Source organism: Melanostigma gelatinosum, assembly GCF_949748355.1.
Source record: "Melanostigma gelatinosum genome assembly, chromosome: 1".
NCBI classification, from domain to species: domain Eukaryota; kingdom Metazoa; phylum Chordata; class Actinopteri; order Perciformes; family Zoarcidae; genus Melanostigma; species Melanostigma gelatinosum.
The window spans coordinates 18183033-18210681 of record NC_136634.1 but is presented as its reverse complement, the minus strand read 5'-3'; the positions used below and the strand labels follow the sequence as shown (position 1 = coordinate 18210681).

At 47.2% G+C, this 27649-nt stretch overlaps 1 protein-coding gene across 1 annotated transcript; it reads left to right on the top strand.

The window, feature by feature from the left end:
• Positions 1-5257: 5257 nt before the first annotated feature.
• On the top strand, positions 5258-27625 carry mtss1la (MTSS I-BAR domain containing 2a). The gene is made up of 14 exons (XM_079278152.1): positions 5258-5894; positions 8729-8790; positions 8900-8973; positions 19373-19457; positions 19649-19740; positions 19838-19912; positions 21561-21718; positions 21826-21933; positions 22211-22308; positions 23681-23813; positions 24478-24552; positions 25372-25542; positions 25728-25893; positions 26127-27625. Exons 1-14 carry the CDS (start codon positions 5826-5828, stop codon positions 26975-26977), a joined length of 2217 nt encoding a protein of 738 aa, XP_079134278.1. The 5' UTR covers positions 5258-5825; the 3' UTR covers positions 26978-27625.
• The last annotated feature ends 24 nt before the right edge of the window (positions 27626-27649 follow it).

Sequence of the window (27649 nt, the reverse complement as noted above, 5' to 3'; positions counted from 1 at the left end):
ACCCGTATACATAGATACGCCTGGCATGCACAGTTGGATACACACATCCATACACTTTAGACTGACACTGGCTCAGGAGGGAGTACGCGTGGAATGGCAGCGATGCCCAAACACTGATCTGACCTGGGTCACTGCTCTTTCTTAAAGTGGAATGTCACTTATAGCTGTGTTTATTTTATGTGTCAGGGGGAGGCACATCACTGTGAATCTCACCATGGTGATCTTGGTTCCTGTGTATGAAAGATAGAACTTTAGTTTTTTTTTTTTATCAGCGATGGGTTTGGAAACTTTTCCGTTTGTCTCATTTGTCTCACAGTAGGAACTATGATAACTAATGATTCGATAAATAGGAGCCAAAACTTTCAATTTATTTCCATCCTAGCTCATCAGTTCTAATTGAAATGAATCACACTGACGGAGCATCTTCAGTGAGTGTTTATTCTCCAAATAATTTGGGCTGTCATGTCCTTGCTGGAGATCAAATAAACAGATTCGAGGGCTCAGCGGAGACAAATTGATTGGAGTTTTACCAGGAGGAGAAGGTAAAATCTGTCAACGCACTGAATGTCCTTGCCTGTGACTGTTTGTGGGCTTCACACATGATTCATGCATTCACTTTGCGGGGTATTTGTGTCGAAGATGTTCACCATGTGACTGTTTGCTTAGTTACAGATGTCCGTTTGGATCTGTGCTGCTGCTGCTCTGTGGCAAGTCTTCAGAGGTCTGCGTTTCCTCATACATGCCTACATGGACACTGTTAAAAAGACAGATACTCCTGATGAGAGCCAAAGCATTTTTAAACACGAGCAAGTAACGGCTGTTTAATTGTGCAAGTCGTATTTTGGAGCTGACAGCTGTTCAACGGGTCCAGTTCAAAATACATTTTCCACATTTAAAAGAGAGGAAATGCTGCTTCATCATTTCTCAATTAGGCATGTTTACATGTTGTCTATTTGTTTTTTGCTTCAGTGAATGAATACTTCTGTTCATCGCTTTCCAGCTTCATTGTTGTTTTGTTTGTGTATCTGGCCCGGTGTTTGTTTGCAGGGCTTGGCAGGAGGGTGCATGTGTGTGGACTGGAGGTCAAGCGGCCCCGACAAAAGTGAGTCATGTGGCCCGGCATCCTGTCGCTGAGGGTTTTTTCTGTCTAACTCGCTCACCCTTCGCCCCTCAAACCTTCTTCTGTCCTCACACGTGTTTTTTGAGTGAGCCTCTATCTCGGCCCTGATCATTGTGAGATGTATACAGAAACACACGTGTCGGCGGGAGAGCGCAGCCTGCCGGGCAAACTATAAAGAGGAAATTCCACAGGTCTCACATGGGGCTGGTGAGTCTCCAATTCTCTGAGCTCCGAGGGGGCACCACAACTTGGGTGGGTATATGAAAAGGAAGTAAATTGGGAGGTTTAGGAAGTAATAATATACAGAGAAGGAGGAGGAGAGGATTGGAACAAAGGGAAAAGCAAAAAGTGGAAGGCCGGCAAGAAAGTATGGGTGGATGAAAGCAAAGGAAGGGGGGAGAGACAGAAGACATGCAGAGGGCCCGAGGGAGAGCCTATCTCCGCCAGAATGGGCAGTTTAGTTTACATTAGCTCATTCATTAGCCATCCACCCCACCTCTTTTAAGACTTCTATGGAATAGGCAGTGCAAAGAGTGCATGCCACAGATTGTGATCCCTCTCCCGGGACAATTTTGTGTCCATCTGTGATGTGTTGACGTACGGGGTTTGTAGTGTGTCACGTTTAGAGAGGCACTACAGAGCCAAAGGAGCAATGGGAGCAAGCTGCTGAACCAAGACGAACTGCTGTCAATTGTGTTGAAGTTGAAGTTGCATTCATACATACAGCTCGCTTATGAAGAGATTGAGGACACCTAACCAGCACATTATGAAAAATGTCTTTATCTATAGTTGAAAGTTATTGTCTTGTGATTAAAAGCACAAACTGTTTTCAGACATCCATGTTGCTGTGTTCGGGTGCATGTAAACATACATGCCTTTGAGATTTGTCAAAATAGTCAATGCACCAGGATGTATTGCCACACAATAAGAAATCCACCAAACATACAAAGATGATAAAGTACGATATGATAAGACGATCGTTAATCTGTTGGAATTAAGTTTCTTATTTCTAGAAGTTGATTGGCTATGCAGGCAGTACTGAAAAAAATGTCCTCCTGAAAGGTGGGAAAGACACATTCAAAAATCTACATTGAAATATGTTCAATATAAATGTGGAGAAAAGTAGACATTAGGGTATGAGGTTGGTTTCAGAAGTGGAGGAGGGTGGGGCAAAATAAAGTCAGAGGGTACTCAATAAAAAAAGAGAGAGGGAGAGAACCAAGTGTGTTCAACCGAACCAAATATAGCCACTTAGAAATAATTTACAATACCAAGTTTATTCCATCTTTAATGCAGGGAGCACTATCCTATAATAACAAATCTCTGAATAATGTTCAATGCCAGCTTGTTTTGTAGGGAAATAACTGTGAAATGAAATATAGTTTAAATGAAAACATGCAGAGACTTTTTCTCAGTCTTGTCTCTTGGGCGAAGAACGTCCACAAATTCCAACGTTGCTCATAAAGCTCATTACTGTTATAAGGTAATAATTGAAGGCAAATCAGATGAGCATATCAACATTTTGATCAACTCCCCTCTTCTCTCTTCTTGATTTTGGCAGCCTGACAGTCAGAGGGAACTGTTTTGAGTTTCAGTGAATAAATCAAAAGAGACAGTAAAAGCAGGGGGCAAATAAGTCAGTAAACATGATGCCAGAAGCACAGTAGATACGGCTGTGAAAGCTCCACCTGAAATCTGTCTTTTGAGTATCAAACGCTCACCCCCTGTCGGCTTGAAAGGTGGCTGGTAAATGTTTTCCACTCAGACAGAGAACAGCAGCTTGAATACATCCTGTTAAAATGGATTCCAATGGTGACATGATCTTTCATAGCGAAAAAAGAAAAACAGTATCGAAACACCCACAGCAATGTCTCGGACATGTTGTGTAATACACTTCTCTGCTGCCAGTCTGTTTGAACGGTTTCTTCTTTTTTCTTTAAAGTTGATCTTATCGTAAGGAAAACCAGAAGCCCCGCTGATGTTCATATGTGCGTCCTCGCGTCCCCGTAGGTGAGCTGCAGATGACTCAACCGCAGATGATGAATCCTGATGGACACAAGACCTCAGTGGTGACGGCAGCGGTGACTTCATCGTGGGGTCACAGCTTCCCAAATGTTGTCCCTCACTGCGGGCGATAAACCGGGACAAGGCCTCCAATCAGGACCTGACTCTGAGGTGAGAGGTCTCTTTTTGTATCGAAGAGAGCTGCCTCTGCGGCTGGGTGATGGTATCGAGGGAACCTGAAATGCCATCAGAGGGAGCAGGAAGTGACCGGAAGCCAGATTCGAAAAATAAACAGGCCTTTGCATTAAAGTCCCCACCACGGAACCTTACATAAGCGAGTGTTACCGTACACCTAACACCGAACGTTATCCAGATTTACAATTACTTATAAGCTGAGTAAATGCCAGACGGCTTCTATTGTGTTGCCCCTGCTAATGAAATGACAAATAGTTTGTCTCCACTCTCTTATATGAATGAGGTGAAACACAATCTGAAAAATAAACAGGCATTATCGCACAATGGTGAATGAAAATGCACCCAGAAGTCAAAGCCCTTAAAGTCGGTGATATAAGCCCTTTGAAATCTTCTGAGTCTCCCCAGCTTGGTGTGTTTACGGTTGATGATTGAAGCCTTACTGGGGGAGCGCAGAGAAACAGAAACCGTCACATGTTTTCCTTACTAAAACCCATCCTTGCTGAATTAAGGAAACTCAGTGGTATGGCAGGGAACAGAGTATAGAGCCTTTTTTCCAGGGGGGGGGGTTGTTGGTGGTGGTGAGGAATGTCAGCATCTGTGTTGGGGATAGATTCTGTTTTATAGCTGTTTTCTCAGAGATGCCAGTGAGTGCGACTGGGCTCCCGTCCCTCTACCTCCTGTCTGTCCACGGGGGCAGCAGGGTGAGATACCAAACCAGAACCTAACCACCGCAACTTAATGAAAAGACACTCTGATTTGGAATTCTTTGTGTTGTTCTCTTTGTTCCGACAGTACTCATGTTTATGACTCTCGCTCTCTCAGGACAGGATACTGCTATCTAGTTGCTCTATAAATACCAACAGTAGAATTATTATTCTTATTATTCTAACTAAAGTAACAACTAATAGGCAGCTTTAATTATTTAAAATCGTATTTCCCCCAAAAAATCGGAATTTACCAAATTGCCAGGAGTCAGATGAGAAGATTGATGCCATTCTCATATGTGATAAATGTGAAGCTACCGCTAACCGGCTCTGTCTGGAGATCCTGCCAGCAAGCTCACTAATTAATAAATAATATGTTTCATTTGCTACCTACATGTACAAAAACTGACATATAAAAACAATAAATTGTACTTTTACAGAGGTTAGGCTACAGTGCTGGACGATTGGCCAGGTACAGCGACTTGCTGTCTCTGCTGGTTGGCACAAATACCCCAATAAACCCACATGTCATATTAACACTTCTGGTTTCTTTAAATGAATGAATTAAGCAAACACGGTTTTTTTCCCAATCATACACATGGACACAGTTCCTCTGTTGAATACACAAATTGAAGGAACTGGCGGGATTAGCTGTATTTCACTGTAATTATATGATTAGGCTATACATGTGATAATAATCAAATAAAACGGATTGGTTGATTGTCAGACTTTGTGCTAAGCTAATTAAGCTATATGCTAAGCTAACCATCTTTAACATACACATATGAGAATGGTATCTTCTTATCCGGGCAAGAAAGTGAATAGGCCAATGTGCAGCCTAATTCCATATGCTGAACCATCCCTTTAAGTCACAGGAAACTATTTGGGTTGAATGAACATTCCCTGTCTTCTGTCATGTTTACTCAGCAGATTATCTGATGCAAAGTGAGGTGATCATAGACTAAGACCCGCTCTGAGAGGAACAAACGATCATTAACGGACGTGTGCGTGAATACACAAATGGAGCCGAGGAAATCCTCCTTTGCATCTCAACCAATTGTTCAACGGGAGGACGAGGCTTCACTTTTGTTTGCGTGTGGGTGGGAGGAGGGGACGAGGGCGGAAAGGAGGAGGTGGTGTTCCTCCTTGACCCCTCCTCCTCACCCACATTATGTGAAGAAGAAAACAACGTGACCAGCCCCCTTTCCCATTCCCATGGATCGTATTACGGGAGACTCCAGCACCGAGACATCTGCTCCGCCACTAACAACGGAGCGCGTCCCCGCGTCTCAGACCTGCGACCGATCCCGTCTCCCGTAGTTGCCCCCCTCCTCCTCCTGCCCTCTTCCCCACAATTGTGATCTCTCCGTTTTTTCCCCTGTTGTGTTAGGGTTCTCCTCGGGTTAACGTTGCGATCATGAGGAGCCACAGTGCGTGTCCCCTCCACGTTTCCCGGTTGTAGTTCACCCGGACAAAGCGCATTCCCCGCGCCATCCCTCCCGTACATCCGAGAGGCGAGTAGCGGCGGCGGAGCGAGCGAGCGGCGGCCCCCCCGCGGTGCCATCGAGCAGCACGTTTCTTTTTGTCCGTGCGCCCCGCAGACTGCTGGCTGTGGGCTTTTGCGGCTTTCCGCATCCTCCGCTGCTGGCTGCGTTGTTGTCGGAAAAGACAACGAAGGGCGGATGAACAAAAACAAAGATCTGCATGTCTGCTGGTTTGAAAGCGGATCTTTAATCTGAATATTATTATTTGTGTGTCTTTCTGCGAGCTCTTTTTTTTTTCCTGTTTTTGTTTTTGACACCATGGAGTCTGTGGAGAAGGAGTGTGGAGCGCTGGGTGGATTATTCCAGGCCATCGTGAACGACATGAAGGTAGGTGACACGCATGCAGCCCTACGGTAAAGTAGACCGGCGTGATATGTGACCTTTGTGGTAGCACGGTGGCTGATCAGACGCATATTTTTACTGCCTTTGTCTCTATTACCGGGTCCTCCCCCACTGGAAACACCGCTGCAGGTCAAATTGGGAGATGAAACATGTTTCCCTTTGTGTTATTTGCATAATGTGCAGCAGGTCCGTCAGGTTGTATGTAACAATACTTCAGCCAGTGTGTGATCGCCATATAATACCCGCTAACTGCAGCTAAAATGAATAACGAACATGTTTATTTTGTGAAATAGGTGGTGGGGGTTTCATGTGTTTGGCATAACCTCACCATGATTAGAATCAAATGGATCCATCACAAGAAGGGGACAGAGCTGTAGAAATTGGGAGGTTATTTCTACCTAGTGCAGTAATCTCAGTACAGCTGTTCTTGGGTGCCATTTGACCCCCAAACAACGAGACTCCAAGGTTTCTTAGATTATAAATGACACAGGTGGAATCTCTGAAAGAAAATAACCATCTCCATCACCTAAACCTCCCGGACAGAAACGGCCATTAAAGGTTATTGATTGTGCTTCCTGATGTTTGGCCCTTGTGGCAGGAAATCTCTACTTCAGCAGTGAGTCGCCTCATTCACTACACAGTTCATCCAGGCACTGCCTCGCTGAGCGGAACGGACTCACGCCGCCTGCTTTCTGTCTAAAACGTGTTGTCTTTCTCTCAACATAGTTTTCCTGTTATTTCTGAAGCAGGAACTATATGTCTGCCATTATTTATAACCCACATACAAGTGTGTGTGTGTTTGTGTGTGTTGGGGGAGGGTCAAGGAAGTTGAACCAGGGTGGTCTGTTGTTGTTCACCACAACAGATGGAAAGTGTGAAGGTATTCATCAGGCAGCTCCCAGTCTTCTCATTGTTGGGGACGCTCATGCTACAAAGTGTTGAGAGAGCAGTTAATAAGTCAAGCATCAGGCGGCACTTTCCACCTACCGGATTTCTCATTGATCGCTGGCCCTCGTTTGTCAGGCTCCAATGAAATCGGCTCTCGGCTATCGGCGGCGCCGGTTTGGCTTCATATATTTCCCTTTCTGTGGTGTGCTCATGCCAGGCTTAGAGAGACAGTCTGTGTATTGATAAGCAGCAAAGATGAATGAGGCTGAAGCCCTTAGTCAGCACAGTGTCCACTGTCGGAGGCAGGCATCTGACCTCATTCCTGCCGCCTGGCTGGGCCACGCAGGCCTGTCAGACCGGCTTTACCCCCCCGGGAGCAACGCAGCAGCGCGGCTCTCCTGTGCTGATCTCGCCGATTGGGAGCAAAGTTACAGTACAGTGTGCAATTACCCACATCATACCCAAGCTGTGCACTCTGAGAACTTTAAAACAAAAAGCCTCTTTTACGGACCGTACAGACAGCATGCGTTGACATAAGCAGCGCCTGTTGGTTGTACAACATGTCTGATGGAGCTGCAGGAAGAGCAGCAAACGAGTAGGAGGTGGTAGAAGAGGAGGTAGAGAGTGAGAGGGAATACAATGACTCAGCTGGATTACATCAGCAGCATCAAGAATTAGGTCAGCAATGGATGTGCTTTCCAGGCTCTGTGTGTGTGTGTGTGTGTGTGGGAAAGCAACCACTTTTTCTAAATGACCTTGATCCAAACACTGCCCGCCGCCTCCGAGGATGATAGTTTCAGACCTCAGCCGCCGGTGAACGGCGAGGCGTCGGAGGAAGAGCCCGCCCCTCCTTCCTGTCCTTCCTTCCCTCCCTCTGTTCGTCTCCCCTCACCTCCCTGGGAGCTGCTGGGTGTGAATGAAGAGAGAGATGTTTGTCCCGCTGCTCTGCATGCAGCCGCTTCTTCGCCCTCCTCCCTCAGCTGTCTTGGCAGCGCATCCCTCCTGCACCTGGGAGTCGCAGGCCGCACAAGCCAATTAGACACCTGTTGGAGTCAAGTTCAGACAGCGAGGCTTAGAGGATCAGGGCAAACGTTTTTGCTGCAGATGACGGCTCCTAAATCACTTTCTAAGGCAGAGAGAGAAGCTGCGGGTTAAACGCTGTCATTTCCAGAAGTGATGAAGAGCAAGACTGTTGCCAGATTGCACGCTGACTATATATAGTCATGGATGTGCGGCCTCTTTTGGCTCCTCTCCATCGAAGGGGCACATGGGGGTTATGCCCTGCCTCGTTCTTTCTCCAGGGGCTCAAGCTCTTGCTCTAATGGGATCTCGCCTCGAATGTGTTTCATGTTTGGCTTCTGCTCTTAGAGCTCAAAGCAGCGTGTGACGATCCCGAGGTAGATCTAATCCAGATCTTTCAAAGACCAGCCATACTACCGGCCCGGTGCACAGAAACAGCCATCATATATATATATATATATATATATAAATATATATATATTAGATCATGCATGGACAAAAGACATTTGCACACGCAAACCAGCCCGCACCAAAGAACGAGAGACGAGGCCGGTCAGGTTAATTGAGAACAATAATGACAAAAGTGTGCACTGAGAAATCCCGTCGACCTTTTTAAAGACAAGTCGGAGCACGGCGGTTATGTACCAACCCGTTTCCAACCCCAGGGGAAGAAAGCAAGCTCCCTTTGAGTTATTGCAACCTTATTTCAACTCTGTACCATCAATGTAAAACAAGGGGGAGAATTCTATTAAGCTGTACCAGATAATGTTCTCTTGTAGAGAACATTATGTCTTTCCAAATGCATTGTGTGTGTGTGTGTGTTTTAGAAGGTATGTCTGTGCACTTAAATGTCCTTGGTGAGATATTTGTTTGACTCATTTCTTTTCCCTTTTTTAATTTTTTTTTATCAGAGCTCTTACCCCGTGTGGGAAGACTTCAGTGCCAAGGCCACAAAACTGCACTCTCAACTCAGGTGAGAGAAGTGGTTCCAGTGAACGTTGGAGAAATAAAGTTTCTTGTGTGATGTTTACGGACTCCTGATGCCGTCGCGGTGTGGTGAACGCGTGCCAATGTATTTACAGGACCACGATTCTGGCAGCGGTGGCCTTCCTAGATGCCTTTCAGAAGGTGGCGGACATGGCTACCAACTCCAGAGGTAAGGACGGGTTTCTGGTAATACAAGCTCTCGCACACAAAGGTGGCCAGTCTAAGAAGTGGTGGGGGGGGGCTCAGGGGGGCTCAGAGAAGTGAAAATCTGAGCTTATTGTTTCTTCGGTCTTTAATGAGGTCTGCTGATCTGCTTTGTCACCCTGCTAGTGGCAGCAGACAGGCTGGCCAGCGAGGCAGCTGATTAACACTGATTTCGTTCGGGTTGATCGTCGAGAGCAGTATGTAGGTCAAGAAACTCAGATGAGCGTGGAAAAGCTCCTGACACACACACACACACAGACACACAGACACACAGTCATAATCACACACACACGCAGATATTCACAGAGTGACAGCTGGTAGCCGGCCACCTGACCTCTCGCGGGTCACATGCCAACATGCTCTGAAGCAGTTTGCACGAGCGCAGCCCCCTACTGACCACTTACTGCTGGAGTAACTAAAGAGGCATTTCTTCAGCGGTGTTCACACATTCTCACTCGTTTTACTCCTATAGCTTGTCCAGTAACAGCAGAGTTTATTGCCGTTGCGATCCATCGACCTTAAATGATTCCTGATGCGAGTGCGAGACGGAGCGAGGTAGGCTAGCGTCAACCTGCTAGCAGCTGGCAAGCCTGCTTCAATAAAAACCGAATGGTACGGACCGTGGCAGGGCTGGAGTTCAAAGGAAAAGCGTGTCTACTGTAAAAGATGGTAAAACAGCAGAACGATAGATGGAGCAGAGAGAGATGGGGGCGCTTTGAGTTTTACAGCGCTCTAAGTGTGTCACTCATACGGCCACTCCCTCTTCTGCTCCTCTCCCAGCGACATCGACTTTAGGATTAATGTCATCCCTATGAGTGACGCAGGGAACGCTATGTGATGAGAGACTTTGTAACGAGTGAAGGGGAACTCATGACACATGCTTTAGGGTGGTGCAGATGAGTAGACTATGGTATTTTTAGCGTATAGAATCAAACATTTGATGGTCTCAATCGTCCCTGTGGTCGGTTTGTTGGTCAGTCAAACGCCATTTTGGTCCAGACCGAAATATCTCAACAGCTGTGCGATAGATTGCCCTGAAATTGACCACAGATGTCCACATTGCCCGAATAACTTTGGTGATAGCCTTACTTTTAATCTAGCGCCATCTTTAGGTGAAACATTTTCATTCGTCCACTCCTTTTTTTTTTTTTATGACAAGTTTCCTGCAAAACTGATGTGATTTGCTTCAGCTTGCCCTGCGACCATCAGCCCTTAACTGGGCCAAAGGGCAGTGTGGCTGCAGACTCTTGACTGTTGGTCATGCAAAATAAGAAGTCTGAAGTCATCACTTTGGGCTCTGTGAGTTTTGTGATTTGTAATTGTATAACTCGTAAATAACAGTAGATAAATTGATTATGAAGTCCAAAACTGGACGTTATTTTCTATCCGCAGTGTACAATGGCCTGGCTGTACAGAGCGTGATATCGTTCTGCTCGAGCAGTTTTTGCAGTAGAAAATAATTTTGATGGTTTCAATGTTCAGCCCATATTAATTTGACACAAATTGAATTGATCGGTGTGGTTACTTTTCTTTACTTCCAACAGTTATTCCAAGCAATCTAAAAGAGATTGTGTTCGTCAACAGCGTGCTCTGAAACCCAGCAGTTCATTTGGTGGGAGGAGTGTCGATATTTACTGTTGTGCATTGGGATAACCTTTGAACCCCCGCGCTGCAGGCTCCATGGACATTATTTAGGCAAATTTGCCCTTCCGGCTGCTGCAATGTTAAAACTTATTATCCTAAATATAACATCCAGATGTTGCACTCTTTCCTCTTGCTTTTACACAAACTCAGAGACAGTGGTAGGTAGATGGAGATTACTTTCTCTACATTTCAAAAGTGTTTCTGTGGCTGTTTTCCCCCCTTTCTTGCGTGTGTGTGTGTGTGTGTGTGTGTGTGTGTGTGTGTGGGTCTGTCTGCCTACAGCGATCATGTTTATCTCAGCGTCTGCACCACCATATAGGGCTGATTGCACCACAGGGGGCAGGCCCTCGGCTGTGAACTGTTGGCCGCCTTGCTGTCACCCCGATTCCCCTCTCGTGTTCGGGGACGAGCTGCAGCTGCTGGCACAGCTGGAAGTTTCATCGCGTTCGTCTTCTGCTGCCTTTAATCTACCTTTGACACACTCACCCCGTCACCCCTTTGACTCTCTCACACACACACACACACACACACACACACACACACACACACACACACACACACACTCTCCAGACTGCACGTCTCCCTGCCAAGAAAAGCAATGTTTGCCCTCATTCAGTGCTCTTTGAGTGATCCAGGGCGAGAGGACGGTGAAATAAAGTCGGAGTTTATGAATTCCTGTCTTGACGTGCTTTGTTGACTTTTTGTGGGAGGGCAGCTTTTCATACATGTGCCTTAATAGCTGTATTGTGTTTGAGATCACTCCCCCGTTTCCACCTCAAACTGTCTCCATGTTCATGTTCAGGCCTCCTCTTGTCCGTGTTGTCCATTTTTAGAGTTTATGGTCACGGCCGTGGCGTCAGCGTCTGTGTTTTATGAAGCAGCTGGAGGAGTCGGCAGCCAGGCGTTTTGGCGCTGACACAGACTCTGACAGCGCTGTTTCTCTAAGCTGTGCTGATGGACCGATGTCTAAAGGCACATCTGTCTCTCGCATCTGGGTTCAATAAAGGTCTGCCAACCACAAAGGCTGTATTAGATCTATGGACTTGGAGAATCTCAGCTTTCTTAAATATAAATGTTTCCTGGGATTTAGTTTGAGGTCAGCCTAATAGCTTTTGGTGTGTTGTCCAGACCATTTTTGTCGCTCATATTAAATTGTTGTGTGATGTATTTAAGAGGACTGGACTTATCTGGAGAATAGTGGGCTCTGTGTTTGGTGTTTTCTTGTTGCTAGGCTAGATGTGTTGATGGAAGGTTGACTCCATTTTTGGACATGGTTGAATGAGATAGAAGTCAAAGAGCCATTAGTTCAGGGCTAATGGTCCATCAGGGTATGGGATATGCAGGCTCGGAGAGTGAGGTGGGCCTAGTTGGGGGTGGGGGGGGGGGGGTGGTGTCTTGGCCATGGGTGGGGGTTGTGGTCGGGATTTCCACAGCTCTGGGTATCCAGGCTAGGCAGAGGCGTTTAGCTAATCCTCTTAGCCCCACTCTGTAACACACGGACACAGACTGCCTTCGCTTCCCTTCCTGATCAGCCGTCCTCAGCTTTAACAATTCACACTCGGGGATCACCGGCCAGACTGCGATGCACTGCAAGTTTGTGCTCAACGCTTATGAAACCTTTTTCTCTTTCCATCTGCGTGCCAGAGCCTGTAGAACACACACACACACACACACCATTACACAGACATAATGTCCCAATGGGCTAACTCTCTCTGTCTGTCTCCTTCTCTCACCCATTCAGTCCATACTCAGTGGTGGAGTGGAGAACTGCTAGTAGATCAGTGTCTCAGCGGAGCAGTAATCTGCTTGGCCCCTGTGCTTCTCTGGGATGGCAGATGGGACGGATATCCCTACCCGCCATCTGGACGGCCTGGCATGGACGAGTAGCGGCCGTGGACTAGTGCAGGGCGAGATCAGGGGATTACTGTCCTCTGCACTGTCCCAGCAGCCCAGCGATTTGTACGGACGGGTCAAATAATGAGAGCGTGGCCGGCGCTGACATCCATTGAGCTTGACATTTCATGTTTGAGCCTGATAGGAGCCTGTATTGTGCCAGTACAGGGATGTTAGACTGTGTGACAACAGCTGATTGAGTGTTTGTAGATTGGACTTACATGCACATGCAGTCTCTTGAATGAATGCTGCGCTATGGTCAGCTGTGCCTTTTGTATGCGAGGCTCCTCGGGTATTTCACGACCCCCAGCCGTAAAGTTGCACGCGTATCAACTCGGCCCTCTTATTCCTCCCTCAGCTGTCTACCTTGTCTGAAGGAACAGCTCCCAAAACAGCTCTCCGTGTCTCTCTGGAGTTTACGGGCTTCGACCTCAAAGCTCAATGTGGTCGCTGCAAAAATTAACGTTTTCCAGCTACTATAATGACCACATGCAACGGGTGAAGTGGCTGGAACAATGATGCGAGGAACAGACGAAAAAAAAGGAGGGAATAATCATGGAAAAGAAAACAAATTCTGCTCTGCGCTGCATAACTTTGGTTCAGAGGGTGAATACCAAACTAAGAAGACAAACACGAGGCTTGAGGGGAACACTGTGTTCAGCTATATCCTGAACACGAAGTCAACGTGGAAGGGAGCCGGAGAGGGGAGGGAAAACACGAGAGCGAGAGAGGCTGATGGAGGAATGTAAGGGAGGACATTAAAAGAGGTTCTGAAAGGGATGCATGCATAGTTTTAATCATCTGAGGTGGCTGATTTAAAAGCAGTTGCTGAGGGTGGAGGGTCGCTGGTCAGATCACATGATTGTGTGATTATTTTCAGCACAAATATTTTGAATGTTCTCCCTGTTGTTTTTTTTCTCCACCATTTTGCTTTATTACCAAAATCTTGCCTTTTAGCCATTCTAGCATCATGGCTCCACCACTTTGGTCCAAACATTCAGAGTCCGACTGATTCTTCTCACTTTTCCTCGATTGGCGCCATCATCGGGTGCAATACTGATGCCTCTCAGTCGGCGTCGGCTGTACTTTGTGTTCGGTGCTAATTACCAACGCTAACACGCTAACCTAAGAAGGTGAACATGACTGTAATATTTTATGTGGGCTAAATATCACAACCGTAGTATTATCACTGTGAACAAGTCAGCATGCTGACGTTAGCATTTAGCTCCAAGCAGAGATAGAGATACATTTTTGGGTAAGCGGGGCTTCCAGCTCCACTCTAGTTGTAAATAACAGCAGTTGAATGTATTCTGATCAGAATCACGGTGTGAAGAAGAGACATAGGCTTGAGTTTGGATGGAGTTATGGTTATGAAATGGAGTTGGCCGAGTGGCCGATCGGTACTCCCTCATGAAGCCTTTATAGGTTGACGGTTCCAGTATAATCCAATTGTTTTGTAGCAGAGCAGAACGTTTCAGTCCCACCCACCCACATGGAAACATTTTATTATCACGACGTGACGACGTACAGACTTTGTATTTGGCGTCGAGGCTCTGACTGGTCTCTCCCCGCAAGCACACGCTAAGCTCGGCACCGAGGAGAACGGGGAGCGACGATAATAAACATCCCCTCAGGGTGTCTTATGACTCAGAGGCCACAGGTGGCGCTTATGAAATGCAGTATGAGCAGCGGCGGAGGTGTCTGCATTGTGTGGAGGATTATTTGCTAATGAGCAACGCTGGCAGAGCAAAAGAGTGGGCAGAACATTGTCAGCTGAGATCAAGAGAACCGTGTTGCATTGGGTTTAAAGCAGGACAGCGCGAGTCATCCGGATGAACTGGCTTGCAGGCTTTGCTCCATTAAAATACTGAGTCATTCTCAGACTGCTGCCTCAGCGTCTGCCTCTTGCTGATTGTATTTGTGGGGTCTTTGTTTATTGAAAATAGGATCCCCAGGTGAGAATGCCCCATGTAGTTTCTGCTCTTTCCACTTTCTTGCACAATACAAACTTCTCTCCTTTCCTTACTGTACACTTTCTTCTTCTCTCTCCGTCCCCCCTTTTTCAACTCCAGTGAAAAGCACATCTGGACAAGGGGCGGCGTTTATTTTTAGCAGCATTTATGTCACTGAGCAGGAAGCTCCTCCAACAGAAAACTGAACTTCCTACTTGTCCTCCTAATGCACTCCAGAGCATGTTTACACCACTTCTGGTTGTGAGGTGAAACTCGTTGTGCGTACCGGCCAGACAACAATGGGTTGAGTGTGTGTTTGACTGTGTGTGTGTGTGTGTGTATGACTAAAACAATTGCTCCTGAGGCTGTTTCCTCTGCCTTTCTTTTATGTTGCGGCTGGTAAGAAGAGACGTTCCATGTGTAAGGAAGTGACGCAAAGGTTCAAAGCAAGACATTTGAATACTCCTATTGAGCTGTGTAATAAAACAAATTTTTTTGTGACTTTCATCAAAGTTCCATTCCAGTTTGTGGAAAAATAAGTTCAATATATTTCTACATATTTGGTTTTATTGTGTTAACAAGAAAAGAAAAAATGTCCCCAAGTAAAATATGGGTCATTATTTGTTGTTGTTCGTTACACATACATCAGTGGGGTTTTTGTTTTCACTGTAAAGACAATGAATACAAACAATGATGGCCTAGTTTCTTTCAAACAGTCATTTCAAGATGAAACTCCTCCCTCAAACCACATTGGGCTTTGTTTACAAAGTAAAACATACTTTTCACCCCAATCTGTCAGGGGATAACACATTTCCATAAAAGTGAGTGAAACGGATGTTTACTTTGAGTTACAACCATGAACAAATCGTCTTATGAAATGCCTTTTTCTTTTCAAGCTGGGCTCTTTAGTCTGTAAATATATACTCTCATTTTAGATCAGAGATTCTGGAGAGTTTCTCAAAAGACTTCAGTGCCGTCTCTGTCTGTCATCCACAATTTCTGTAACTTCAGTCAGCTCTATATCTCTCTTGTTGCAGCCGCTCACTAGTGTACTCTTGGTCCTCCATCAATGTCCACACGCTCTTTTATCCGCCTTCTCGTCCCTCCATCAGAAGCTAGTGCTTCCTAACCAGCAGACGGCTGGGATGCTGCTTTATTGTATGAACGGACTGACTGCTCCCACTGAGATGCACCGCCAGAACTCCGGCTGTGCTTTGAAGCGAAGGGTTTGATGACGTGAATATATGATGTTTCGTCTGGTTCTTGAACTCGGAAAGCTCAGCTGCGTATTTGCTCGACTGGTAAATAAACGGGACAAAATCAAAGCAATTCCTCCTCATTCTCTTTTTGTTTCTTTCTTTTGCCACTGGCAGAAAATGTTGTCATTATGCTTTTCTGTTCCTTTTGAAAAGAGAAACACACAAACTAGTTGAAGATTGTGATGCTATTGGAAAACATTACATGAACTATTCATAAATCATATATTTTCTGGGCCTAAAGTGGGAGATTTTGTCCTGGCAGCGCCTGATGCACCTGCAGCAGTCAGCCAACACTTCCTCTGCCCTCTGACCAGGCCGGCACCTCGGCAGTGTGTACTCTCTTTATTCCTCCTCCCCCCCCTCTCCTCTCATCCCACGGCCCCTTTCATCCATCAGTGGCCTCCGCTGTGTCCCTGCCAGTTCACATTGGGTAGCACTTAAAAGGGGCGAGGGAGGGCAAAGGCAGGAAGTGTACGGCTATGCCAGCCGCGATCAGCTCCGCCGCCAAGGTGCCAACGTGAGGAATAGCTGTTGTCTCACAGATGATGGAATTTCCTTCGCTGAGCTGCGACTGTATAAGAGCTGAGTAAAAAAAAGACTGTGTGGGATGTTCTGTACCTTTTTCGCTCTACAGCCCACATAAACATGCTTTATTGACAGGAAGCAGAGAAAGCGGGAGCAGCCACTCGACTCGGGAGAGGCGGATTCAACTTGAAATTGCAGAAATCTAACAACGGCAGAAACACACTCCAGCTCGGCAAATTAAACCTGAGCCGAGCGGCAGGGTTTAGATGCTGAAAGGCGGAGATAGTTAAGCCAAGCTACCATGTTGAAGACATCAGGGAATGAGACCCGTGGCAGCTTATAGCTCCCAGGCTCCTGGCAGGAGAGCCCCCTATAAAGCAGACCTATTAAAACGCTCCTCCTACCTCAAGGATTTGGGGGAGTTAATCAGAAACAGAGCTCTGGATGGAACCACTCACTGAACACTGGGACCACACTGTGCTGGTCCTGAGAAACCCAACAATCAGGGCTTCACCATCCCACCAACAACCCCATGAACGTCTCACATCAGACCTGAATTTATGTTTATGTTCAGTAAACATGTTGAACCAGGTGCCATCGGCTTCGGCGACATGCCTCAGTGCTGTTATAATGAGCTGCACATTACTGGGCTGTTCGGTTGCTCCCAGTTGTTTCCCCCGTGTCTTAAGATCTATCGCTGGGATGCATGACTGCTCTATGACTGCTCTATTCCACCCTGGTCTGTGTTTTGCTTCATTCGTGCACATGTGGCTGTCCGCTATGAGGTCGAGCCTGTTTCCCCCCCGAAGCCCCATGGGTCCAGGTCTGCTAAATAATCACTTTCCCAGCTCCCAGCCACGTGTCAAGCTGCACGTTACAAAGTCAAGTGCTGATTGATCTCAATAGGGAGATAGTCAAGTATATACTTTTATTTGTACAGTAGCACAAAACCACAAATCACTAAATTGCCTCAAATAAGGGAAAGGTCCCACAAAGAAGAAGAAAACAAACTATATTAAAAGGCCGCAAGAGGAAGAAGGTTCAGGAGGAGCAACAGAGGATGGCTGGATGGATATTCTATGATTTTCAGTTGAAATCTACAAAATGTAAAAACAAACCGTCCTCCCAGCTTGTATATGTTTGTCACATGGCCTGTGTGAGCATGCAGGTCTCTGTGGGAGTGAATCACTGCAGCCCTGTCCATCCGGTCGAGGCCAGAGGCCAGCAGGGCTCTTGGACATGGACAGGAAGCCTCTGGACCTCCCCAGGATGTAGCTGTCAGCTGATCCCCCCCCCCCCCCCCCCCCTCGGGGAGAGGAAGAGAAATTGGCAGGTGTGGATGGGACAGGAGAGTGGGGGTTAGGGGCTCTCGCCGGCTGACAGTGACATTGGGAAGGTCTGTTATACAGATAAAAGAGCCCACATTACTCCCGTCTGGCCCTCCGTCCCTCCTTCAGTCTCCCTCCGTCCTTCAAGAGCTGATTTGCAGCTGCGGACGCCTCCCGTAATGCTTTGAAGAGGAGAAAGTCAAAAAGGAGAGATTGCATAACCAGCAATCACACGTGTCCTCATACGTCTTCACACTTGACTCTATGAAGCAACGAGCCTGTCGGAAAAGAGGCCGTTACATGACGGATACTCAACCCCAGTGCTTTAATAACAAGAGCTCAGCGTATAGTTTCCGCAAGTTAACTCAATCACTTCCTGCCGGTGTTTTAAACGCCTGCGTGTGATACAGCTGGATGACCTCTCACCTCTAACCCTCCCCTCTCTCTCTCTGTCTAGAAAAGCAGTGCACAGGACCGCCCCCCCCCCCCCCCCTTCCTCTCCCCCAACGCACAAACACACTCAAGTTATTATTCTGCATCTGTCCGAAGATTGTCTCCGTGAGATGGAGTCCAGATCGGTGTCTTTGAACTGGTGCAACCATCACTGAAGTTGACAGCCGAGTGGTGCAGTGGAACGCTCTTTGAACTGGCAGTGTGACGTGATGGCAGCTGGAGACTCTAACCTAGTTTCTTTATTGTGCGGAAACTGGAAAATAGCACAGATCTCACCGGAAAACCATGTGATGCATTCCTTACCCCGTGTCTTATTTCATTAGTTGGTTTTCTTTTTGCACTCTGGGTATCACTCTCTCTTGCTGCCTGTTTTTTTCTGCAGTGCCGTGTTAGAGTCTCTTTCTCCCTCTGTCCGCCCTGCATGAATGGTGTTTAGGAAACAGAACAGGAAAGGCAGCACAGGCAGGGAAGAATAGAGGGATATCCCCTTACAGGGTTCCCTCCTTTTTCCTCCAGGATAGAGGGGGTGAGAACCTCAGAAGGGGTGGGGGAGGGGGGGGGATGGTAAATCACAGCACCTGTCTATATACACACACATGCATACGCGAACCTGTGCACATGCTCCAAAAATCATTCATGAACACAAATACAAACGTACATGCCTTGATTCTGAAAGGCCCGTCTGCTGCTGAGAGATTCCCTCTTTTGCATGTGCGCGTGTGTGTGTGTGTGTGTTTGGCGAGAGACCCTCAGATTAGCCCGATGTGGCCCAGATTACAACCGGATCACTGCTGCCACATATTACACCGGCCTGTGAACCATCCCAGGGCCAGTGGGCCAGCCTGGGCTTTAGGGGCTGAAACCCCCATTTAATTACACTTCAGCAGAGAGGAAAAGTAACCGATTCACACAAGCTGTTGTTTTGACGCTGTGGTGTGAATCACACACGCAATCTCCAAGTGTCAAAGGGTGAAATGCATGTTTTGTGAAGAGCGCGGGGAGCGTAAAGGGATTTAGTTGTCTGTGTCGCATCTGCTTTCGCCAAACAAATGTGACATTTATGGGCTCTGCTTTTACAATCGGCCCTCGTCCATCTAGTGGCGGCAGCTGGAAACGCCTCATTGGCAGGAGAAACACGGCCTGATAAACCCACCTGACAGGAGAGAATAAACCTTTCACAGTGCTCTCTTGATGTGTTACGTCTCCTTCATAGAGAATTGTATTTTTCGAAGCCGAGAGGCATATTTGCGGTTCGTAATTCCAGCCTCTTATATCGTGGGTGACAATCTGTTTGTTTTGTCTTGTCCAAGGTGCCACCAGGGACGTCGGCTCAGCCCTGACGAGGATGTGTATGCGACACCGCAGCATTGAGGCAAAATTACGCCACTTCACCAAGTAAGTGTCACCCCTCCACTGCAATTTCCTCCCTTCGCTTCCCTTGAGGGGATTAATATTCCCGGGTCCCATCCCATCTCTGTTGACCTTCCTCTCATGCCACGCTTCCCAGAGTGTTTTTGTGCCATGGAACTAAAGCTATTCATCATGCCTCTCACACTCTCCTCTCATGTCGTGTGTCCTCGCTGTAGTGCTCTTATGGAAGGCCTGGTTACGCCACTCCAGGACAGGATAGAGGAATGGAAGAAGACGGCCAATCAGCTGGACAAAGACCACGCCAAAGGTCAACAACCTGGACACACAAACGATAACTACTTTGTTTGTGAGCACTGTGTATTTGGACAGAAATTGATGTGCCTTTTTTCACTTGCTGTCCGCAGAATACAAGCGGTCTCGCCAGGAAATCAAAAGGAAATCGCTAGATACCTTAAAACTCCAGAAAAAAGCCAGAAAAGGTGAGAAAACACTTGACGAGAATCTGTTAATCAATAGAACGACTCGCACAACTTCATTGAGATTTAAATCCTGATATTAAGTCAGCCTGGCCGCTGGTCTGTACCAATAGTTCAGAGTGAACTGACGCCATCTAGAGTGTAGAGTCAGAAATGACAACTCAACCGCATTAAAATGCCTGGCACTATTCCAAAGACTCCTTTTCCAGCTTTGGATGATTTGTCAGCTTCTACCTTGTAAATCAAAGAAATGATCTTCTTTCCTGGCTGAGCTTGCATTAGCCGCTACTGCTGGATGTAATTAAATTCCTATTACCGTGCAGGATTTACAGCAGTGGTACCGGCTGGTCATAAACATGCAATGTGCCTTGATTTGATGCAGCTAACACTGCCTGTTCTTCTGCTCCCCCCCCCCCCTTTCCTGCAACCTTCCTCTACTTCTTTCTGGCTATTTCCCTGGCTGTAGAGCTTCTAGGTATGTCTGCTGTGCTTCATGAGATCATTTTCAAAGGCATCGGAATCATTCTGAGATCAAACTGCCAGACAAATAAAATCCTGTGTTGTCTTAGCATTTGTTTGTGAAAAGAAGGAATTGTTTGATATTTTGGGAAATAGTTGGATGAGGAGATTGATACCACTCTCATGTATGCTCGATATGAAAGTACTACCGGCTGCTGTTTAGTCTTATTTTAGCATAAAAGATGGAAACATCTCACCTGGCTCGGTCTTATGGAAACAAAACACATCTACCAGCTTCTCTAATTAGTTGACTAATTCACATAATGAGTCTCTTTTGTTTCAACCATACAATAATATGAAGTGTAAAAACGACACGTTGCTGTTTTACGGATTAACGTTCCAGCTCGCCGCCTTCCTTCCAGTCTTTATGCTAAGCTAAACTAGCTTCATTCATTTTACAAGCTGTCAGACCCTTGTGAGGCCCTTCATTTAATCAGTGTCATATTAAATGCTGGTGCACTGACAGATTAGACCGTCACGCTCTGATATGTCTTCAACATATGGGTAACGGCACGACCCTTTCGACCGATTCACTCAAAACTATATTCCTTACTTGTATTTAAACCAAATATGCTGAGATATATTGTCGGCTGTTTTTATCTGGCAGTGCATCTCTGTCTAAATCATGCAATCGGAGTGACAGGAAACGTGGCGCCTCTGTGATCATCATCATCATTGCATCCTTTTTTTCACCTGCCTTCGTCTATCATCGAGTGTCATTGTTGTTTGCGGTCTTGAATGACTCTCAGACATTGTGTTTACTATCGTGTGTCTAATCGCATCCATTTCAGGACCCACAAGTCACCACCTCGTTGCTTTGCGTCGACTCGTGATCGATGACATGCTTCAGCGTCCTCTCATTCCAACGTGCAGCGTTTGCCAGTGCGTCGTCCTCCAGTACACAAGCAATTTATCATGGTGTGTTCTAATCGTCTCTCATTTTGTACTCTTTCCCCCTCCTCTCTGAACTGTGTGCACTTTTCTCCCTTCATGTCACTTCCGTAATTATCACCCGCCCCTCAAATTCCCAATCTCTCTTCACCCCCCCCCCCCTCCACCTCTTTCCTCCTTCGCTCCATCCTCCCTCCCCCTCCTCTCTGCGTCTCCGCACCCCTCGGCTCGCCTTGCACAGGTCGGGGTAACCTGCGGCCCCAGCTGGACAGTGCCATGCAGGATGTCAGTGACTTGTACCTGCTGATGAAGGAGACGGAGAAGCAGGCAGTGCGCAGAGCGCTGCTGGAGGAGAGAGGCCGTTACTGTACATTCATTAACCTGCTGCAGCCCGTGGTGGTGAGGAACATTTAGCCTCTGTTCACCTGTAGGATGTTTGACTCCGATGGCTCTTGCTGTTGACGTGGTCGCCGTTAAATTCGATTCCCCTCCCGTTTCCCCTCCAGAACGCAGAGATCGCCATGCTGGGAGAGATAACGCATTTGCAGCCGATTGTTGATGACCTCACTCTGCTGACTGAAGACCCACACAAGCTGCCACCGGCCAGTGAGCAGGTAACAGAGGTGTAACACTACTGAACCTACGAATGCCGCTCGTCAGATCTGACATGTTCAGGCCGCGACTGAAAATAATCCCCAACACATTTACTCTTGTTTGAGTAACATTTGCTTAAAATGACAGTGCCCTGCTGTTACAGCCACTACGTATTCACCCCCCCACATGTCCCACAACACAGCTTGAGAAGTAACTTTCTCTACCTCGTGTAAAAGCGATGTCGACGTGTCCATTGTTTTCGCCGTATCGTCACCGTATGATGATGTGTTGCCGCAGGTGATCCGGGACCTGAAAGGCTCCGACTACAGCTGGTCCTACCAGACCCCTCCTTCCTCCCCCAGCAGCAGCGGCTCCAGGAAGAGCAGCATGTGCAGGTATATATCCTACACACACACACACACACACACACAAAGTGTTGCTCTTTGTTCTCTGTTCAGCGTGTCTTGTTTCGTGTGCAGTGTCTGATGAATTTTACTCGTACTGGAAGTGAGCTGAGTGGATCTGAGCTGTTTCCAGTAAACATACGTGCACATTCTTCATTTCAACTCGCTTATTAACACACTGGTAGGGAAGGAATGACATGTTGACACTCAGCCAGACAGACACGCAATCGGCACAGAGTACATGGCGTATATCTTGCCTGCTCCTCGGCTCTTGCACCTGGTAGATTTTCAATTGTCAAGCTTCTTACAGCCAGATTAGCTCCAAAGCTGTGAAACATTACAGCCTGACAGCCATGAGCCTACACGAGAAACCCAAGTCCACATATTTGTAAGTCTAATGGTGATAGTTCAACAATTTAGCTGTAAAGATTGGTCAGATGTGCTTTCTAGGTCAAGTCAGGAGCTTTTCTTTGCAGATAAACCCTTGCAATGTGAAATTGTAAATGTTAAAAAAGTATACCAAACCACCCTGACTGTTGTATTAATTAACACTGCAGCCTATTATTTGTGTCCAATATTCATTTACAATACAGCCACTGACTGTTCGAGAGTTATATCTGTTTTTTTAGGGTAGAATAAGACAAGTCCATATAAGGTCACACCTCCCAAATGGAACTTGGAGAAACAACCTTGGTCTCAGCTTGACCGATGTAGATGTTTCAGGTCATCCACTGAGTCTGTAAAAGCTGTTTAGAAAGCTGAAGGTCAGAGTATCACGGTCCTGTTTAGCATGCATGGTGTTCTATTGTTTTCCGGGAGATTTACGATGCCCAAATGAACACAAATCAAACCGGGGATAAAAGTGAAATAGAAAATGTTGCAATATGTATTCCCTTCTGTATTTTACTCTGTCATAGTTGAATGAAAAACATACTGTGTGTTCGGAGGACAGGTCATTGTCTCTTCCTCCGCTCTGATTGGGGAGTTGACTCTTCATTGTGACAGAGATGGTGCATCCTTTTCTAAGAAGTTAAATCTCCCCTGCGCCCCCGTCATTCCTTTAGTGTTGACACGTCGATGCTGCTCGCTGCTGGCCATCATGGGAATGCAACACACCTCTTCACCTTGTTTTCTGAAGTGTCATTTGATTTCACAGCATGATATCATGTCTCAATAATTTAATAAATATATATTCTGGGTTTTCTTTAGGAAGCAAAAGGCAAAATAATTGTCATTTAAAACACACCTTTTATTTATGCACACATATAAAGGAAATACAAGTGACTTTTTCCCCCTGTTTTGATTTGTGTATGAATCCTGCATACATGTTGAGTTTTATGCTGATGTGATATCCTGTCACCAGCCTCCTCCAGATGCCCTCTGCAGGAGCCCATCGGCTCAGCAGCGTCTCCTCCCACGACTCGGGCTTCGTATCCCAGGACGCCAACACCCACTCGAAGCCTCCGTCGCCCATGCCCTCTGACATCACCAGCCAGGTAGTCGTCTCAGCCGTACCGCTAAAGCACAACATTCTTTGATCAGTGGAAACCAAGTTAGCGAGCTATAGAGATCCCTCGGGTAGTAGTGCTGCAGGGCAGGAGGACACAGAAGCAACACCACGTTCTTGTCACAGTAGGTCGACAACAATTCTCTCTTTTCAACAATGATCCTTTTCCAATTCGGCACCTTCGGTGTTAACATGTTTGCATTCCAGACAAAAGCCCGTATGTCTCAATAAGAGCTCCACAGCCCGACCACCAAACCCAAACAGAGCTTTTTCATTTTGTTGCTGCTACGGAGCTTTCTCTTTTACGAATGTTGGATTTTTCTCCCCCCCGGTCTGATAAAAGTTATCCAGACTCTCACAGTCTGAACAGAGTGTAATGTACAGAACACGCTCAGCAGCACACAAGCACACCCAGTGATGCAATCTTCTGCTCTGAATAAATGATCTTACAGGCTACTTTATTATCGATCCAGGCTGTGGTCTATAGATCCCCTCGGAGACCGAAGTACCTCCCTCCTCCTGAAGCTCATCAGCACTCTTCTCCATCTCGCTCCCTCTTCCTGTGCATCTCTCGTCTCTCTTCTCACCGACCGTTCTCACCTCATTTCTTCTTCCCCTCCACTGTTTTTTTACTCCATCTTATCCTTTCCCAGAAATCAACAAGCTCAGCCTCCTCTGAGGCTTCAGAAACCTGCCAGTCTGTCAGCGAATGCAACTCTCCCACGGCGGTTAGTACTGCATGCATCTCACCAGACCTTGCTTTATTGGAGACTCACAGACACACACACACACACACACACACACACACACACACACACACACACACACACACACACACACACACACACACACACACACACACACACACACACACACACACACGATGTGCTTTGCATTCCACTCATTGTTATCTGTAACTTAAAGAGGCCGGTGGGCTCCTCTTGACAGCCGCAGTGCGGTTTGACGTGGACTATTCATGGATGTTGAGCACTCTGACTCAGACTTGTCTGTCCGTTCTGCAGTTTGGCTCATGCTCATCCTTCGGTACCTTCCGCCCTGCTTTCTCTCACACTGGCACCATCAGGCCTCTCTCTGTCATACTTCCTGCGTCCCCCACATTTAACCTCTCCCCTGGATCCAACACCCCCTCACCCACATCAAAGATTCCTAGCTGGAAGGTTTGTTTTCATTTGCAATTTTTCTTTTGGGTTTGCTCTTTTAAAACTTTGTTGCTTCTTTGCCTCTTGTGTTTTATTGCCTTCGTGCACATTAACGAGCCTCAAGATTAACCTCACAGTCACCATTTTGCTGTTGCTCATCCAGCTCAGTTTTGAAATCTTTCCTCTCAAAGGTGTGCGAAACTGAGGCGGCTATATCATTTAACAACACTTGCTTGATGTAGTCTGCCCATATCTACATCGGCATCTAACCAGTCCATGAGCCTAATCAGCAGCTTCCGTGTTTAACTGACCTGCACAACTGTCGGGTGGCAAACACCGCAGACGCACAGTTGCAGGGCAGTCTCATTGTTTCGTCTGCTGCTGTAGGACTGGGCCAAATCCTGTGAGCCTTCATTGGCCAGCACTCTGCAGCGTAAGAGGGAGTCTGTGGATAAGATGAGAGAGCTGGAAGCTCCGTCCAGTCCACTGGGGTATTCTGGGATGCAACCAGATGATCCACATAGAGCCAGAATTATCCCAGGAACCATTGCAGCCAAGGTAAGAAGTCCTCGTGGAGTAAAAATGTAAATGTCGGCACATAAATTTGTATGCCTCGAGACTTGTATTATGGTGAACTGCAGATGTAAATGTGTGCTAATCTTTATGTACTTCCTACTTGCCTGTGTGTGTGTGTGTGTGTGTGTGTGTGTGTGTGTGTGTGTGTGTGTGTGTGTGTGCCTCAGCATGGTGAGCCGCTCTCTCCAGCAGCCACCACTCTAGCTATGGTTCTGACCAGAGGCTTGAGTATGGAGCAGCAGAAGAGCAGCAGGGACTCTCTGCAGTACTCCAGCGGCTACAGCACCCAGACCAACACCCCTTCCTGTTCCGAGGACACCATACCCTCACAGGGTAACACTCCCGCTCAACATCCACACAGTCTGTTCGGATAATACACATATGTTGTCTGCATACAGCACAGAATTTGTGATTGGCGGTACTATTTGCAGTGTTAATTCAATTACTGCATGCGATAAGTTATTGTGTAATAAAGCTACAAAATAGCTCTTCGAAACATAGTTGCTTTCAGTGTTCTTTATTCAGTGGAAAAAAAGTAGATGCTCATGACTCACTGTCACTTCCAGGTTCTGATTATGAGTGCTACTCTCTCAACGGGGATGCTGACAGCGAAGGGCGGGCAGACTTTGACAAGTCCTCCACCATCCCACGCCACAGTAACATCGCTCAGAGCTACCGCCGTATGATCCAAACCAAGAGGCCTGCCAGCACAGCGGGTCTGCCTGCAGGTAAGACCCTGCAGGGCACTCCGAACGGTGCAGGCAGAAGCGGTGCTGGGGCCATCACCTCTGGGACGGCGACCATTCGCCGGACTCCATCCTCCAAAACCGGAGTGAGACGCACGCCGTCCACATCTGGCCCCATTCCCATCCGGCCCCCCATTGTGCCAGTTAAGACCCCAACAGTGCCAGATTCACCGGGTTATGGAAGCCCGTCCCAGCATCGTGCGGGCAGCGAGGAGTTTCTTTATGGCGATGACCCAACTGCTAGTGACTACATGAGGGCTTCTCCAAAGCGGATGAGCCTCCCCGACGCAGCTTGGGGCTGTGGAGGAGGAGGAGGAGGAGGAGGCGGAGGAGGAGGAGGAGGAGGAGGCGGCGAAGCGGACAGGACCGTTTACGCCCAAAAGGCCCCCGGCATGGCCACCGCCCACAGCGCGGAGGAGGACCCTCTGCTTGCTGCCAACCGCCACAGCCTGGTGGAAAAGATAGGGGAGCTGGCTGCCAGCGCCCGCGCCCTCGGTGAGGGTCACTTTCCTTTCTACAGCCCACTGCCAGGGGGTCCGGCTCAGCGTGTGCCCCGGGAGCCGTCCTCTACGACCCAGGAGGACACGGATATGCTGGTGACGATACGCCGGGGGGTGAGGCTCCGCAAGGCAGTGACCGACGACAGGTCGGCTCCCATGTTTCTGCGGTAGCTGTTGTAGAGGAAGGCTGTGAAGAAGCAGCTGTGGTGCCCTTTTTACAAACTGAAGCTTTGTAGTGACATGCAACAGCACCCATGTGATACATGAACGGAGGTACAAGTCATAAAGAGGATGTGATGTGGTGAATGAAGGCCAGTTCAAAGAGTAATGAGTGACCACGGACAACGTCAAGTCATTTCATGTCATGTATGTATTGTGTACGTACAAAGTAATGCATATTGTTTTGGTTTTTATTCTTCTCTTATGTTTTGTTTGCGTCTGTGGGCTTGGCGGCTGTGCACCTCTGCTCCCTGTGTGACTTCAGCCCAGTTTGTCCTCGTCGTCCCAGTGACGAGGACATCACTACTGTCGGGGTTGACTGCTCTGTCTTTGTTCTCGCTCTTATGGTTATTATATTATTGTGCATTTCTTAATGAACACAGCCCGCGTCAGTGGAAAGTGATGGGCGAAGTGCTCTGTGAGCTTGTCTGTATGTTGTGTTTCTCATCATTACTGTACAAGTACCGTATTACTGTTTTTGTTTGATAAGCTGAACAGCAGCTGTGTAAGTCATGTAAAATAGAAGCAATATGGCAGTGTTTTTATTGCTGTACTGTACTGTCAATATATTCTGAAATTAAACAGCCTTTTTACTGTTAACTGGCTCCATTGTCTTTGTCAGAA

Bases quoted from the DNA above. Each gene is read 5' to 3' on its own strand.
- mtss1la (XM_079278152.1), top strand. From the start codon at position 5,826: ATGGAGTCTGTGGAGAAGGAGTGTGGAGCGCTGGGTGGATTATTCCAG. The intron at 5,895-8,728 runs GTAGGTGACACG...TTTTTTTATCAG, and splicing joins CCATCGTGAACGACATGAAG to AGCTCTTACCCCGTGTGGGA. The intron at 19,458-19,648 runs GTAAGTGTCACC...TCCTCGCTGTAG, and splicing joins AAATTACGCCACTTCACCAA to TGCTCTTATGGAAGGCCTGG.